Here is a 15,683-nt window from a genome sequence, read left to right as displayed (position 1 = left end):
CTTTCTTTCTTTCTTTCTTTCTTTCTTTCTTTCTTTCTTTCTTTCTTTCTTTCTTTCTTTCTTTCTTTCTTTCTTTCTTTCTTTCTTTCTTTCTTTCTTTCTTTCTTTCTCTTTCACAGAATGTTGGCCGTGAGGACCCGCTGGGTATTGCTGCCAAGATCCCATTGCTCTTCACCAGCTGACCTTTCCAAGCTCTGGGGTCCGGCAGCCTGGAAGAACATCACTCTGGCTTCAACAAGCTTTCACCCACTATGGAAGGTCAAGCGCCTTTGTTGGGCCAGTGCTGGGCCATCCAGTGGCTGCCCTCCGTCTTCTCCCCTCTGAGAAAGGGATTGGTTTGCAGGTGCTCCTGAGGACAGGAAGGCACCTGTGTGCAAAGGATGAGTGCCCTCAGTGGGGGAGGGATTCTTGGCTTGACCACCGTATCCATCACTCTGGACTTCAGCCTGCACAGCGGCTTGATGGCTTGGCCACTGAGCCACAACTTGACTGGGAATCACAGCTTGCCAACAACTGATCCCCTGAATTCCTCCATGGGGACAGACATCTCTCGGAAGTCCATCAAGGAGAAGAACTGGCCAGCTCTCCTGATTCTGGTCATCATCGTCTTGACTATTGGTGGGAATATTTTGGTTATCATGGCGGTCTCCTTGGAGAAGAAGCTCCAAAATGCCACCAACTACTTCCTGATGTCCTTGGCTGTGGCGGACATGTTGGTGGGCATCCTGGTGATGCCAGTATCTCTGGTCACTATTCTCTATGGTAAGTGCCCCATTGTTGGTGTCCATAAGAGGGCTGTAGCCCTGTAAGACAAGTGGCTTTCAAGTGAATGCATGGGAAGGGTTGCCATCTTTCTTTCACCGCTGTTCCCACTGCCCCTCCAGCCAGCCTGAGAACAGAAGGGCATCAGGTTGAGAGGGGACCTGCTCTGTCCCTTTGGGGCCCTGTTTTGCATGCACAGGAGGCACTGGCTTGGGGTAGCTCCAGAGTCAGGAGTCTTCAAGGGATGGTCTACAGATCTGTGGGTCTTCAAAGGGGCCAGGGACACTGAGATAATAGGACCCTTGTGGGCACCAGGAGAGAAGTGGGGTTTTGTGGCACCTCTTACTTTCGTTCCGTGTTTCCCAACCTGAGCTGTTTGCAGAAGTGTGGACTTCAACTCCCAGAATGCCATGCCGGCTGTGGAATTCTGGGAGTTGAAGTCCGCACATCTTCAAATGGCCCAGGTTGGGAAACAGTGGACCAATTGCTGCATGTGACTGAGACTTGGGAAAAGCAGTTCTTCGTGGCTGAACACCCTGCGCCAAGGGCGTTGGCCAAGAGAAGGGTGGGAAGGGTGGAACGGGGCACCCAGAGGCTTAGACTCCTGTCCTGCTTCCAATCTCTTGGGAGGGCCTTCCAGAGGAGAAAAGGATCCTGCTTGGATCCATTGGCCTTGCTTTGCCCTGCCCATCAGGTACCCTTCAGTTCGGCAGGATAGGGCCACCCACTCTTACTATTCTGCACCGAGGAAGGGAAATGCAGTCCTGCAGAGCAGCTGCTACACCCACTGCAGGCATGTCTGGAGAACGGCTGGATGGAGAGCTGCTTTTATAGTTTCCCTCAATTCTTGAAACAACTGCTCATTCTTTAAAAAGCAGGCATGTCCTCTTTCCCTGCTGCCCTTCATGTCTTCCTCAGCCACCTACCTAGGATGCAAAACTCACACGAGATCTTCATTTCGGAGGTCAACCTTTGCCTGCTGCAGAGCCTTTGAAAGAGGCTCCCAGGTCCACCTGGAAGAGAAGTTGGAGCAAAGCTTTGAAGCCTTCACTCGTTCACCTTCCTCTCTCGTGTCTTATTAATGGTCAACTGTTACACTTGGCATCTTAGGTGTATTTTACAACAGGATGATCCTGAAGGACTAATTAAAAATCTGTGCTAATGAATAGAAGCCAAAGTGGAGACACGTGATAAAAACTGTTGAGTTTGAACTCCTGGAAAGCAAGAAGGGAGTGTGAAATCTCAGGAACAAGAAAGTCGACCCAGCCCTTAAGGAAGGAACGTTGTGTGTTTTCCTGGCAAACCGTTCTTCAGTCTTTCTCACGTATTAGGGCAGAATGTTCTTCAGTCTTCAAATGATCTTGACTTTCTGGAAGAACATACAAGAAGACGGATAATAGCAGCAGGAGGTTGAAATATCTCTCGTTAGATGAGTTAAAAAGTTGGCAGTCCTCACCGAGCCTCAGAGGTTAAGCAGGGTTTAATACAAACTCTAACCTGGATGAGAGTCCACCAGAAATCTGAAACTTATCCTGGAAGTTGAAAAAACATCCTGGAGGAAGAGAAGGATGAACTGCTTCCGTTATCTTGCCAAGGGAATGTCATGGATGTTGTCTGTGGAGTTCCCAGAATCTGAATTTCACTCCAGGAATCTTCTTGGCTTGAATGCTGTACCTTCTGCGGGAATCATAGCAGAAGAGGGAGAGTAAAATGGGTCATCATTTTAGAGTCCCAGCGTTGCCACAAGAGACCCAAGTCCAGCCCCCTTTTGAATTTCATTGACCTTATCCAGTGCCAATTTAGTGCTGATGGTTAGTTGACCAGATTCTTGTGTACAGGCTTCAATACATCATCCAGGCTGCAACCTATGGTCCTGGTTCTTTGCATCTGATAGGAACATCGGGATCCAATTTTTTAATTTGATTGGGGATCTGCCTCCCTGCCTTTCTTCCACACCCAACTGATTTTGTACAACGCACAAGACCAAAATGTGCTTGGCTAAATGTTGGGTGGGCCAAGAGGTAAATCCAATCTGGTTGGGTAGACTACACTTCAGTGGGTTGTGCTAACTGGTTAACTGGTCTAATTATCAGCCATTTTTAAAAAAACAATCTTATCTTCCCTGCAGGAGCTCAAGGCAGTATCTATAGCTCCTCCTCCTCCCCACAATAACAGCCTTGGGGCTGGAGAAAGAGGGTCATCCACGACTGGACCAGAAGACGGTCCCAAGCCAAAAGCAAGGAAATGCCCCCTTTAGCCCCCTCCAGCCTCACATGCCTTTTGCCTTTAGTTGTCTCACCTGGCTTCATGCTGCTCTTTTTATTGCTCTCTTGTGTTTATTGATCATTGTTTTGTTTTTAAACGTTGAAAGATTCCCGCAAGCAAAAGAACAGGTTGGAGTCACTCCAAAAATACCCAATTACTTCCCCGGCTTGGGAAGCCAGAATATCCGCCATAAACGTTTTTGCTTTTCAAAACAAACTCGGCACACATCACCTGGGGCCTGTTTGTGCTGAAGGCAGCAGCAACTGAGGGCTGACTCCACAAAAAAAGGAAGGTTTTGTGCTCTAAATTGGGGCTGGGCCGCTCTTCTTTTTCACCCTCACGTCTTGTAACTCCCCAGTTTCCTCTTGGGAATAGATGCAGAGCGTTAACATGCCAGGTACCTCCAGATATTTTGCTGATAAGTTGATTCACACACCGAGGCCCTCCCTGGTCATTGTGTAACTTCTTTAAGCTGCGTCAGTTTCAACTCCCAGAATTCCCCCAGCCAGCATAGTAGGAGAATTCTGGGAGTTCAAGTCCACATAGCTTAAAAGTGGCCAAGCTTGAGGGAAGCTGCTCAAGGCTCCTCCTGTCTCTCTAGATTGGGGCTAAGATGGCGTCTCAGCTCATGCTGCCAAGGGAGGGGAGCAGAACTTGGGAAGACCACCGAGGAAAGAGTTGGGCCGAAGGGAAGGGATATTTCCCGGTCAGGCATCTCCTTAAGACAGGGGGCCTTGCTTCTCCCCCAAGGGGGACACACGGTGGGAACCTGCTCTCTCCTCTTCTCTCAGAGGGACTGAAACGCCACCTTAATCAAGAGCAACGGGGAAAGCAAAGTCACACCTGCTTCTCAACCCCTCCAGGTTTTTCCTGCACCAAATGGAGAGCCAGCCCAGATCTGACAAGGGAGTCCCATCCCTGTGAAAACGGTTGTTTCAGAGCTGTGCTTGCATTCGCTTCTAGCGAGAACTGCCCCCACCCCCACCCCCGACACACACACAGTTTGCACATAGTCTCCTTCTCAGGTTTAAGGGTGTGAAAGGCCTCGTGGGTGTGGTTTAAAAAGCAAAGGAATCCCCTGTGCCTCTGAAGGAAACATCTCAGCCCCGTTGCCTTCTGAAGGTGTGGGGGCTCCAGGGTTGGCCGGGGAGTTTGGTGAGATGGTCCAAGCATCTCAAGATGGTAGAAGTTGAGAAGCAAACGAACCCAACTCCCAGGGAGCAAAAGGCATTTCCCCTTTTCTTTGAAAAAACAACAACAACAACACCCCAAGCACTGCAAAGCAGTAAAGACAAGAAATGAAACAGGGCTGGGTTATTTCTAGCAGCAGGTCCACAGATGTGTCACTTTGCTCTGAGGGATAAAAGAGGGAGCACCTGAGTTGTAGAACATCTGCTCATTCGCCGGGATTTGCAGGCAGGTCTGCTCAACTGGTGCCCTTGAAACCCTGCAGAGCAGCCGCCACCATGAGCGGCACAAGGATCCTCCTCCTCCTCCTCAAGGCATTCTCTTGGCTCAGTCCCTGGTCTGCAGAGAAATGGGACCTGGGCTCCTACTTAGGCTGGGGAAAATCTGCAGTCTTGGAGGGCCACCAGCCACCAAAGAAGAAAACCCAGGGCTGACGGGAGAAGGAAACGCTTGGGTCCATCCCTGAAGGAGACACCATCATCTCCTTTAGTCAGAAGGGAGAACTCCAAGCTAGCAGGGGAGCATCTTCTTCTCCAATTCATGAGGAGGAACTGGAGCCGCTGTGGATCTGCTGGAATCCTCTGTCCCCCACCGACCCAACTCCTGGCTGTCTGAAACCCTCCCCTGATGCTTCCACGTGATGCCTGGGGGCCTCCGTTGGGTTAGTTCTTTTTCACAGCTTCCATCTGGAATTGCCTCCTTGCACCCTTGACACTTGGTCTCGCCCTGTGCCAAAACCAGTGATGGGCCAGAGCAAATGAGAGCGCGGGGAGGGGGGGGAATTAAGGATGAAAGCCACAAGTATCCCAGGAGTAATTAGGCGATGGGTACAAAAAAGGAAATGAGGGAGTCTGGCACACCCGAGCAACCAGAATCGAATGCACGCCTGGCTGTAACGCTTCAGGGGTGTAAAGAAATGCAAATTGTAGCTGAAGTTCATCCGTCTGTCAACTGCCAGGCTGCGGCGTGAGCTCCCCGCCGCTGGGGAGGACCCATCAGTCCGTCTGCAAGTTCTTGTCGGTAGTTGACTTTCAACCTTGTCAGGAAACTGAAATGCCATTAAGGAGACCAGGCTCTGAATTCACTGGAAAATGAATCCATTCCTTCCTCTCAACAGTTCAGGGGGGTCCTTTGGATGCTGGAAAGCAGATGCCTTAAAAGGAAGGGAGTAAACCCCCCACTGACAAGTGTTTAATTTTCCATAGACTTAAACAATTTCCTATTTCTGGTGCTTTGATTGATGGCTTCTCACCTCTTGCCTTGGGCACTTCAGAGGACTCTGCTGGGCCCAGGTGTTTGCTTTAGCTTCCCAAAGGTGACCGAGTTTTACAGAGATTGATGGTATTTGGGACACAGCTCATCATTCTACATTTATTCCCTTAAATCATTTATTTCTCTTTTGTTTAAACACACAAACTCCAGACTGCTTTTGGAAATGCTTAAAACTGGGAATGTGCAGTCCAGCTTGTCTCCTGAAACACAAAGGATTTGAAACGGCTTTTGTGCATATTTTTTTCTTTCAAAGGAACCTGGAGAATGAAAATACCCAGGCTGGACCCTCTCAGAACAACGGCAGCCCCCTGGAAAGAGGTCTGGGGCCATATGTAGGTGCAGCCCCTCGCTGCAAATCAACAAAGCAATTGTGGTTTGGAAAGAAAGCTTCTCTGGAAGGCTGAAAATGGGAGGCTGTGTTTTTTAAAGGCTTCTCTTGTTAAAACTCTCCTTTTTCAGATTCATCCTCCTCCTTCTCCATTCATTATTACAGCCAAAAACGGGGAATATAAAGCACAGATAAAGATAGCAAAATAAAACTCTGGATGACCTCAGGACAGTCAACAAATAAACTGAAACATAACACGGGAAGCTTTTTTGCATTAACCTTTTATTACATTTAAGAAATGCCCCCAACTTCCAGTGCACAATTTTGCTTCTCATGTAATCAGGTTAAACCTTGGGACAGATTCCAAAAGGTTGCCTAGAGATTTGGACTCCTCATTTTGGAACAGAAGAAGCTGCATCGTGTCTTCTGTCTAAGTTCGCTTGGCAGCCCAAGGATGGAGCAGGTTGCTCACCCAAGGCCTTGCCAACTTTTCTGGCAAGCTCCTGCTTGCTGTTTCTTATGAGGTTCCTCCTGCGGCCTCTTTTCTACTCAGCAGGAAGCAGTCACCAAATCACCCCTGCTGGGTGTCGGCAACTGTTAGGATACGATCTGCACACCCTTGTAGTCCACAGGTCTTAAAGTTGCCAAGGTCAGGGGCCCCCCCTTGGTCTAGAAGATGCTTTTCTCCTGGGTGGGTTTTCTTCCCCTCGGCCTGTCTGGGAAGTAGGGTTCCTGTTCCTGGATCCTTTAGCGCAGGAGTCTCCAACCTTGGCCACTTTAAGACTTGTGGACTTCAACTCCCAGAATTCTGAGAGTTGAAGTCCACAAGTGGTTGGCTGAGAATCTGGGAGTTAGTCCACAAGTCTTAAAGTGGCCAAGGTTGGAGATCCCTGCTGGTCCCTCATGCCTGCCAGGCGCTTTGCCTCAGCATCACCCAGTGTGGTACCCAAACGTGGTTGAGTGACTGGGGATTTCCTCCTCCTCCTCCTCCTCCTCCTCCTCCTCCTCCTCCTCCTCTTCCTTTTCCTCCTCCTTCTCCCCCTCCGTTCTGGGCTGAAGCCCCTTCCGCTCATGTGTCCTTCCTCGCCTCTCCCTTCTCTCTCTTCCAGATTATGCCTGGCCTTTGCCTAAACAACTGTGTCCCATCTGGATTTCCCTAGATGTGCTTTTTTCCACGGCCTCCATCATGCACCTTTGCGCCATCTCCCTCGACCGCTACGTCGCCATCCGCAACCCCATCGAACACAGCCGGTTCAATTCCCGCACCAAGGCTATCATGAAGATCGCTGCCGTCTGGACCATTTCGATGGGTAAGCGGTCCCTCTCGTTGACCGAGGCCTTGTCCTCAAGGAAGCTCTGGTGAAAATCACCATCGTCCTAAAACAAGACGTTCTAAGACCTTTGGGTGATCTGGGCTGAAGGACAGCAGATAATCAATTGCTGCGGAAAACCAGAAGTATTTCCCTTCCAATGCTTGGAAGAGTTGGTTCAAGAGGAATCTTGGTTGCCTTTCCATGTTACCTGTTTAGTATTGTATATTTAAAATGATGCAGTTCAGCCAACCAATCAATCTTCTACTAGATTTAAACCTAGGTTTTATTAGGCTTAGTCTTGTATTTATAGGCTGGAGCCCGGCCAGCCAGCCAGCCAGCCAGCCAGTCGATCGATCGATTGATCTATCAATGCTCCACGAGCAGCTGCCTAGAGCAGAATTTCTCAACCGTGTCAACGTTAAGAAGTGTGGACTTCAACTCCTGGCTGGAGAATTCTGGGCACTGAAGCCCACACTCTTTCATGTTGCCAAGGTTGAGAAACGCGGCTCTAGGGTGACGCGTGGCAGCTTCTCGCCCCTTTTCTTTCCTTGCTTCGAAGCTGGCCCCCTTTGCTATGGGTGGCCACTTGCCCTGGGGGCACAAGAATGAACTGCTCCCTCTGGGCCTGCCTTGTCAAGAGAGAGCCCACAAAGGAAACCCAAGGGCTTCTCTTGTCTAGGGGGATTCCCTGTCTTCCAGGTTGCGGTTGTCCCAAAGGTGCTTTTCTCAAGAGGCGACTGGGCTTTGCTTCTCATCCAAGAAGCACCTTCAGCTCTGACTTCATTAACTTCTTGGATGAGAAGTGAAGCATCTTCCTCTTGAAAAAGCGCCTTCGGGACAAAGGCTTCTAGATGATGAGGATGGGGGGGGGGTGGGGTGGACGCAAGAGAGGGAGGGAGGCATCCGGTGGGCTCCTGAGCTGCATAGGGAAAACAGGACCGAAGCCCAATTTGGCGCCAGCAATGTTTCAGTGCAAGATGGCCTCCCGCCTTCCCACCAGGGCCATGGGCCCCATCTAGTGGAGCCAAGGAAGATCACACCCTTTTCCTCCTAAAGGCTCACACTTCATCGTGGGAAAAGGTGCCCATAGCTCTATTTGGGTTTGGTGGGCTTTCCTGTAAGCCAACTCTACCTCTGCAATCAAAGTCACGATAGGATAAGAAGGGGAAGCACAATCAGATGTGCAGGACTCGGTTAATTAGAGCCAATCTCAATAAAAATAGATTCAGCCTTTCTAGGGAATTGAATTCCTGGTCTGATCTATCTACTGGACTGACCGTTGGACTCCCATCGCAGTTGCCCATCTGCCAAAATGTCTGGACGCCAGGAAGTTGAGGAAAGGTCAGGAGACAGAGAGGGATCTTGGAGAGTCAATACCAAAGGACCGTGGGAAAATGCAGGTGTATCTTGGCCATTTCATTAAACATCTCCAAGCTGACCCAAAGTCACTCTTTCCCCAGTTCCCCCTGGACCCCTTCATTTCCTTTGACAGAGGGAGCTCTCGGGGGCTGGTCACTCTGACAATGCCCCAGTCATAAGGATTCAAGGCCACCCATCCAATGAAAGGAGCAGCCTTTTTCTCCGTCTGCTTCTCTTGATGGTCTTTCTTCTTGGCATGTCTTCTCCTCCAGGTATTTCCCTGCCCATCCCAGTCATTGGCTTGCAAGACGATTCCCGGGTCTTTGTGAACGGAAGCTGTGTCCTGAACGACGAAAACTTTGTCCTCATCGGCTCCTTCGTGGCCTTCTTCATCCCCCTGATGATCATGGTGGTTGCCTACTGCCTGACCATCCAGGTGCTGCAGAAGCAGGCCTCCCTCTTCCTCTACGGGGAGCCCCTCAAGCCGAGGAGGAGCAGCATCAGCTGCCTGAGGAAGGACCCCAACGTGGAGAACCTCTCCATGCTGCAGAACCACGAGGCGGCTTCCCACTTAAACTCTCCGGTCAACAAGGAAGGAGTCCTTTTCCGGAAGGGCACCATGCAGTCCATCAACAACGAACGCAGGGCCTCCAAGGTCTTGGGGATCGTCTTTTTTTTGTTCCTGGTTATGTGGTGCCCGTTTTTTATCACCAACATCATGTCCGTCCTCTGCCAGGAGGCCTGTGACCAGGCGGTCCTCCGTGAGCTTCTGGACGTGTTTGTTTGGGTGGGCTACATCTGCTCGGGGGTCAACCCCCTCGTGTACACCCTCTTCAACAAGACCTACCGCAGGGCTTTCTCTAACTACATCCGGTGCCACTACGAGAGCAGCAAAAGGGCCTCCCAGCTGCACAGCCAGTGCCCCAACATCTCCTCCACCGCCTTCTACAGCAAGGATCTCAACTTGAACAGTTACCGCCATGAACTCAACAGCATGGAGCTGGACGAGATGGAGACAGCGTTGGAAATGCATGCAGGGACCCCGGAGATCTCCATCAACAGCTGCAGCGGGGAAAAAACAAGCCGTGTGTAAACTCACACGCTTCTACTCGCAGCTACGAACAGTGTTCCTGCTAGTCAAAGAACAATGTAAATACGGCATCACGAACAAACCCTTTTTCTTTCTTTCTTTTTTCATTTCCGCTTTCTTTCTTACTTGTAGTTCATTGTTTTGTGCCATTCTTAAAATCAGAACCTGTCTCGGTTGTGGGGAAGGGAGCAGGTGGGTCTCCCTGCAAAACGGCATCTTTTGCTTATGAAATTGTTATTTTCATTCTGGTGCATGAACAAAATACCATTAATCTCAGGTGGATTTTCTTTTTTCTTTTTAATCTTTTCCCCCCTGTCGGGTCTCAGTGGTCAGTTATGAGTAAGTCATATATAAAATAAAGGGATTTGGGCTTGGAGATGTCAACATTTCTTATCGGGGTACTCCAAGAAAACCTTGGATTTCCATCTTCTTGCCTGCACCCCTGGACAGGTGATAGTTGGGAAGTGGTCTCCAACCTGCCAAATGCCAATATTGCATCGCTGCTGGAGAAACCTGACTGAGAATTCTGGGAGTTCTGGAAGTCCACAAGTCTTAAAAGATGCCAAGTTTGGAGACCTCTGTGCTACAAGCACAGGGATGCTGTCTGGGGAATTCTGGGAGTTGAAGTCCACAAGTCTTAATGTTTCCAAGGTTGGAGACCCTTGTTCTGGAGAATGGGGGTCCCTCAGGAAAGGTGCTCCACCCACAGGCCAAGGCATTTTGCTGGCCTTCCCCCCCAAAGAATATTTGGCATACCTTGTTATAGCACCCACGAACACATGTGGTGTGGCCGCAATGCAGGAAGGAGGTGAAAAGAGGGAAAGTTATAAGGACAACAAGCAGATGGGGGGGCTTTTCAACTTTTCCCTTTGAAGACCGGGAATAGGAGAAGGGGATTAAGGTTCATGGAATCCCGCAGGGTGGGAAAGGAGAGGCGTCCCCAGCTCTCTCCAACTCAAAACAGCCGAGATTCAGGACCTTCTTGCCGTACCTGGTTGACTTCTGGGGTTCTCCTAGAACAGGACGTGGGGATGGTCTCCTTTCACCAGGCTGGAGGGAGGCTGTTCTGACCCAAACCCTTTTCCAATAAAACAAACACGAACCAAAGGGAACAGAAACCTTTTAATGACTCTTACGAATCCCCGGTTAAAAGGCTGCTGCAAACTAACTAACTTTGATAAGCACCAGCCTCGCCAAAACTGTGCGAGGCTGCCAAGAATCACAAATAAGAAATATTTCACAACACAGGAGTCTTAAAATACCAACTTAAGATACTGTAATGTCCACGAGGCTGAGTTTCAAAACGTTTTTGCTTCCTACAAAGAACGTCTGATTTACAGCTGGCTTTTATCTTCTTGAAGGAGGGGCCATTCCCTTGCAGCCTTACTCCCGAGTCACCCGTGCTGTTGTAGCTGCTCTTTCCTGCGAGCAATCCTTTGTGCATGTGCACTTGGCACAGGCTCCTCGGGAACCTCCTCATCGCTGCTGCCAGCTCCCCCCACCAATCTCTGAAGGCAGCAATCCACTCCCTAATGGTCCCGGCCCCTCATTTGAGTCCTCGCTCTCCTCAGCCGTCCGCACCTGCTGCCGACTAACCACAACAGAGGGTTATCCCTGCTCCTCAAGAGGCAGCCTTCGGATTGCGACTAAAACAGGAAGAACGCCCCCCGCATCAGGGACCCTCCTGCCTGGAGATCCCAGAAGCCTTGACCTCAGCCAACCAACTCTGCCCATTTGGCAAAACGGCGGAGAGGGACGTCAGGTTTATTTGGGAAAGGGGTTTCCCAGAATCTGATGAAAGATTCCCCGACTTCTCTCAAGGAAACCATTTCTCCTTCTCCCTTCATGCCCTGCGGTCTACAGCGGAATACCCACGCCCTCCTCCCTGGACCTGCCAAGCTGACCCCTGAGCATCCTGGGGGGGGGGGGAGGAATCTCGGCTGCCAGGAGTCAGGCAGAGCATGAAGGCCCCAAGGGGGGCTTCAAAGACCTCCCCCGCCTTGGCTTTCTGGCAGCAGAGAGGGGACAAAGAATGTTAATTGCAGAAGCAGCCGCCTTCTTCCCAGCCCTACGTGGCTCTTCTCACTCCCCTTTTGTTTTCCTGGGTTGGGGGGGTCCCCCCACTATGACAGGACATGATAGCAGCCTTCCAATGTTTGAGAGGCTGCCCCAAAGAAGATGAGGAGGGTCAACTTATTTTCCAAAGCATCAAAAGGCAAGAAACAAGAGGGAGACTCGCCACGGAGAGGAGCAACCTGGAATTAACCAGAAACCTCCTAACCGTGAGAACTATTAACCAGTGGAACAGAAGTTGTGGGGACTCCATCATTGGTGGCTTTTGAAGAAGAGCCTGGACAGCCACTGGTCTCAAATTGTGTGGGTTCTCCTGCCTGAGCAGGGGGGCTGGACTAGATGACCTCTGAGCTCCCTTCCAGCTCCCTTCCGATTGATTGCTGCAGCTCCAAATGTTCAGCCCTTGGTGAAAGCAGGCAGGCACAAAGGAATAGGCGTCCATGGGCTAAGCATGCCCAGCCAAGGCAGGTGGGTAGCAACCTCATTCAACGTCCAAAGCAGCCGGAATGGTCCCTGGCTGAGCCGTGGTTCCTCCTCCTGGCTTCTCTTTCACAAGGTTGTCATTGTGGGGGAAACAACAACCGAAACAGGAACAGGGAGGGAAGAAACCCCAGGGGTGAAACCCAGGGAGGCCAAATCTTTCTCTAAGGGACTCTTTAGAGCAGGATTGGATCAGTTAGAAACCCAGCACGGATCCCCCCTAAACAGGGGAAGGCGGCTTGCTTCGGGCCGGACCTCCCCCCGCCTCCCCCAGCCATTTGTGTCCCCTGCCTGCAGCTTTGCTGCAACCATCCAGGCAAAAGGTGGAACCCAAAGCGACAGAACACGCAACGCCAGGGGAGAATTACGAAAGACTTCATTTTATACACAGAGTATGTACATTAGGTTTATCCATGCAGATTTCAATAGAAAACTCTGTACAAAAGGAAACAAAACGGGTTCCAGGAAAGGTGGGTGTTGGAAGCTCCAGCAAGAAGAAATCCAGAAAGCGTCCAAAGAGATGCGTAGTGATGAGGGCACCGACTGGCGAGGACAGGAAAGAAGCAGGAATGGCACACGGGGACAGACACAAAAGAAAAGAAAAAGAGTTCCTGGCTTGCATTTATGCATATCAAAAGAGCAACCGTGTGAGTGTGTGTGAATTTGGCTCGGATCAGGAATTAAAGAAAGGAAATACAAGAGGAATGGATAACAATTAAGTCATACTTTGTTTTTATAAAAAATGACACCCACAGACACAAAACTCGTCCCCCGGACCCTTTGTGGTCCAGGGAGGGTCCACAGATCATTCAACAGTTTGCACATCTCTGCTTAACCCCGTCACAACTGAGCATCGACATGGCTGGGCTGGCGGTGCTGCTGGAACCCCACAGACGGAAGGAACCGTCGCGGCCCGAGAACGAAGCCCACGTGACGCGGGACTGGAGGGCAGTGCTGGTTTCATAATCAACCCATTTTAAGAGCGGGTTATTTATTTATTGCCTTTATCTGTTAACTATATGACTTAGGAACTCCTGGACATCCCAGGCATTCTCCTCTGCACGAGAATCGTACGGAGGCCAGATAGTGAGAAGAGAAAATTTTATAAAGGGAGAGGGCAGGAAAATCAGATTCAGGTAAAAACAAAATAAAGGGAATTAATACATGGAGCCCACACACACACACACACACACACGCACACACACACGTGATATGACTTTGCTTTACTTACCCAGTGCCTGGGGAAAGGGAGTGAGGGAGAACTAAAAATTTAATTTACTTCTATTTTTCGGTACCTTTTATTCTTAAGATAGGGGGCCATCCTTTTTATTTCGAAGGAATTAAAAATCCCAGCAACCGCAACCTTAAAAAAACATCTAAACCAACCAATAACAAAAACCAATAAATACCTAAAGACCAAATTTTCCCAGTCAGGCACCCCGAAGAAGCCATAGGCCTGCACAGGTGGAAGGTTAGGGCAACTGAATGCCAATCTATACAGAGAACAATCAACTGGGGGAGGCTGATCTAAATATAGACAAATCATTTCATGCATTTTAATTGAACACGGGCTCACAATTGCATTTTAATGCAGAACAAATGGAGGAAGGAGACTTCAAGAATTCCAAAAGTCACCCCCCACCCCCACCCCAAGGACATTTAGCAGAAGTCGGGAAGGAGCCTTTACACAAACACTTCTGCCTTCGACACACACACACACACACACACACCCCCCCTCCCGTCTTAGAACAGGCTGGAAGCTGATGCCCAGTTAGGGCCCCGTCCCTGGCACGGCGTACCTTAGGACAGGGGTCTCCAACCGTGGCCACTTTAAGACTCGGGGGACTTCCGTGCCCAGGATTCCCCAGCCAGCATGGGAATGGAAGTCCACAAGTCTTCAGAAGCCTCCATGGGCCTCCCCACCAGGCTCTGACGGTGGAGGAATGAGAAGAAGCCCCCCCTTACCCAAACCCCTCTGCTGCCTCCTTTTAGAGTCTCACCATCTACTGTGCAAAAGACGGCCAACAGCCCTGCCCGAGTTGCCCGCTGAGGGAGCTTTGCTCTCCTGCAAGGAACAATGGCAGGAAAAGAAAGTTTAGGCTGCAGAACCCAGAGACAAGCCAGGGCCTTTCCCAAAACGGCCCTCTCCTCGCTGCCTCCAGCAAGGCAGCTCAAGTTTCAACAGGCCTGTCCTGGTCTCAAGGAACACAAGGCCAGAAATAATTGGCGCTGGGGCAACCCAGACCAAAAAAAAAAATTGGATTTAAGTCTTGCTTAGCAGGCATCTGCCAGAGTCACTCTGCCCCCACGAGGCAGGATTTTCTGCCTCTCCAAAATTCACCTGTATGCAGGTGTCACACCTATGAATGACACCCCCTCCTCACCTTGTCTCTTCAAATGGGGCTGAACTCCTCCGCTCTGCCTTGTTTTCTCCCTCCCCCTTTTTTAATATATGGAGTTAGACTGGTAAGATGTGTGTTCACTGGGAAGAGAAGGCAAACTGCCCTGGCGAATAGATCTCTACCCCAAAGCAACCCCGAGAGAAAATTTTCCTGTCTTTTCTGAGCTTTTGTCCTGAAATGGAAATAAGAATTCAATTAAAAACCTCTTGAAAAGCTTCCCTGGGGTTCAGTAGGTTTCCCACTCCATCGAGGGGCTCCCACCAGCCCTGCCGCAATGGGGAAAGCGGTGCCCAGCCTCACTTTTCACATGGGGTGTGTGTGTGGGAGGGATCGCTGTGTAGCTCTACGACGGTCACCGCAATCCCGCCACATGCTTCGTTCAACTAACGGGAAAATTCCTTGGGCTGCCCAAAAAAAAAAAAAAAAAGTGCAAAGAATTTGATTTCTTAATAATTCCAACGAGAAAAGGCAACTCAGTCCAACCGAAGGGGCCTCCAGGCAAACCCTGAACCTTAAATCGCTACGAAGGGGAGCAACGCAAAGCTTATTTCCAGGCATTCCCCAAACGCCCCGGGGCAGGCGCCCTCCGAGGGGCTCCCTTCTTGTGGGGGAGGGAGGGAGGGGAGGACTCTGGATGGAACTTGGGGGTCTCTCTCTCGAGCCCCCCCAACGGGCCTAAAACAGCTCCCAAAAGGAACAGCAACACTGAAAGAACACGTGTGTGTGTGTGTGTGTGTGTGTGTGTGTGTGTAGCTTGCAATACTGGCTGCTCTCTTGAAAGGTGGCAATGGAAGAGACTACTAGAGATGACACCACTGGAGTTCTCATGCAAACACACACACACACACCATTTCTCCTTCCCATCTCCCCCCCCCCCCGCTTTATCTCCTTTCCACTTACACACACACACACACACACACACACCCTTGGCAACAACACTGGGCAGAGAGGGACTGGCAGTCAGGGGTTCCAACCACAACACACGAGGGACTGGAATCGCTCCCCGGGGTGTGGGGGTGTGTGTGGGAGGGAGGGCAGCTATCAAGGCTGCTCATCTTTCTTCCTCATCCAACAACAACAACAACAACAACAAATGATTGAACAATGAAGTTGGGAGCGAGCAATGAAATCCTGGCTATCGCAATATAAAC

At 50.3% G+C, this 15,683-nt stretch overlaps 1 protein-coding gene and 1 long non-coding RNA gene across 5 annotated transcripts in view; one reads left to right on the top strand and one right to left on the bottom strand.

Annotated features, from left to right (window-relative positions):
* Window positions 1-9,659, top strand: part of HTR2C (5-hydroxytryptamine receptor 2C) — a 74,639-nt gene extending 64,980 nt beyond the window's left edge. For 3 of the 4 annotated variants that reach the window (XM_087972287.1, XM_087972288.1, XM_087972289.1), the window contains exons 2-4: window positions 120-762; window positions 6,925-7,125; window positions 8,760-9,659. In XM_087972287.1, the coding sequence (XP_087828413.1) occupies window positions 381-762; window positions 6,925-7,125; window positions 8,760-9,580 (1,404 nt within the window). In that variant the 5' untranslated portion in view covers window positions 120-380 and the 3' untranslated portion in view covers window positions 9,581-9,659. The remainder of the gene's footprint in view (window positions 1-119; window positions 763-6,924; window positions 7,126-8,759) is intronic. The other variant, XM_087972290.1, reaches the window with a different exon arrangement.
* A 2,830-nt stretch (window positions 9,660-12,489) lies between these two features.
* On the bottom strand, window positions 12,490-15,521 carry LOC148129779 (uncharacterized). Its single transcript, XR_015750736.1, has 2 exons — window positions 15,455-15,521; window positions 12,490-15,388 (listed from the first exon to the last, which is right to left on the bottom strand). It is a non-coding gene; the product is annotated as an uncharacterized LOC148129779 (long non-coding RNA).
* Between the last annotated feature and the right edge of the window lie 162 nt (window positions 15,522-15,683).

Source organism: Notechis scutatus, chromosome 10 (genome assembly GCF_049901735.1).
Source record: "Notechis scutatus isolate UNSWTSFEM ecotype Mainland chromosome 10, rNotScu1.2, whole genome shotgun sequence".
NCBI lineage: Eukaryota > Metazoa > Chordata > Lepidosauria > Squamata > Elapidae > Notechis > Notechis scutatus.
Note: the sequence above shows the minus strand (reverse complement) of the source record. Positions and strands in the feature narration are given on the sequence as shown.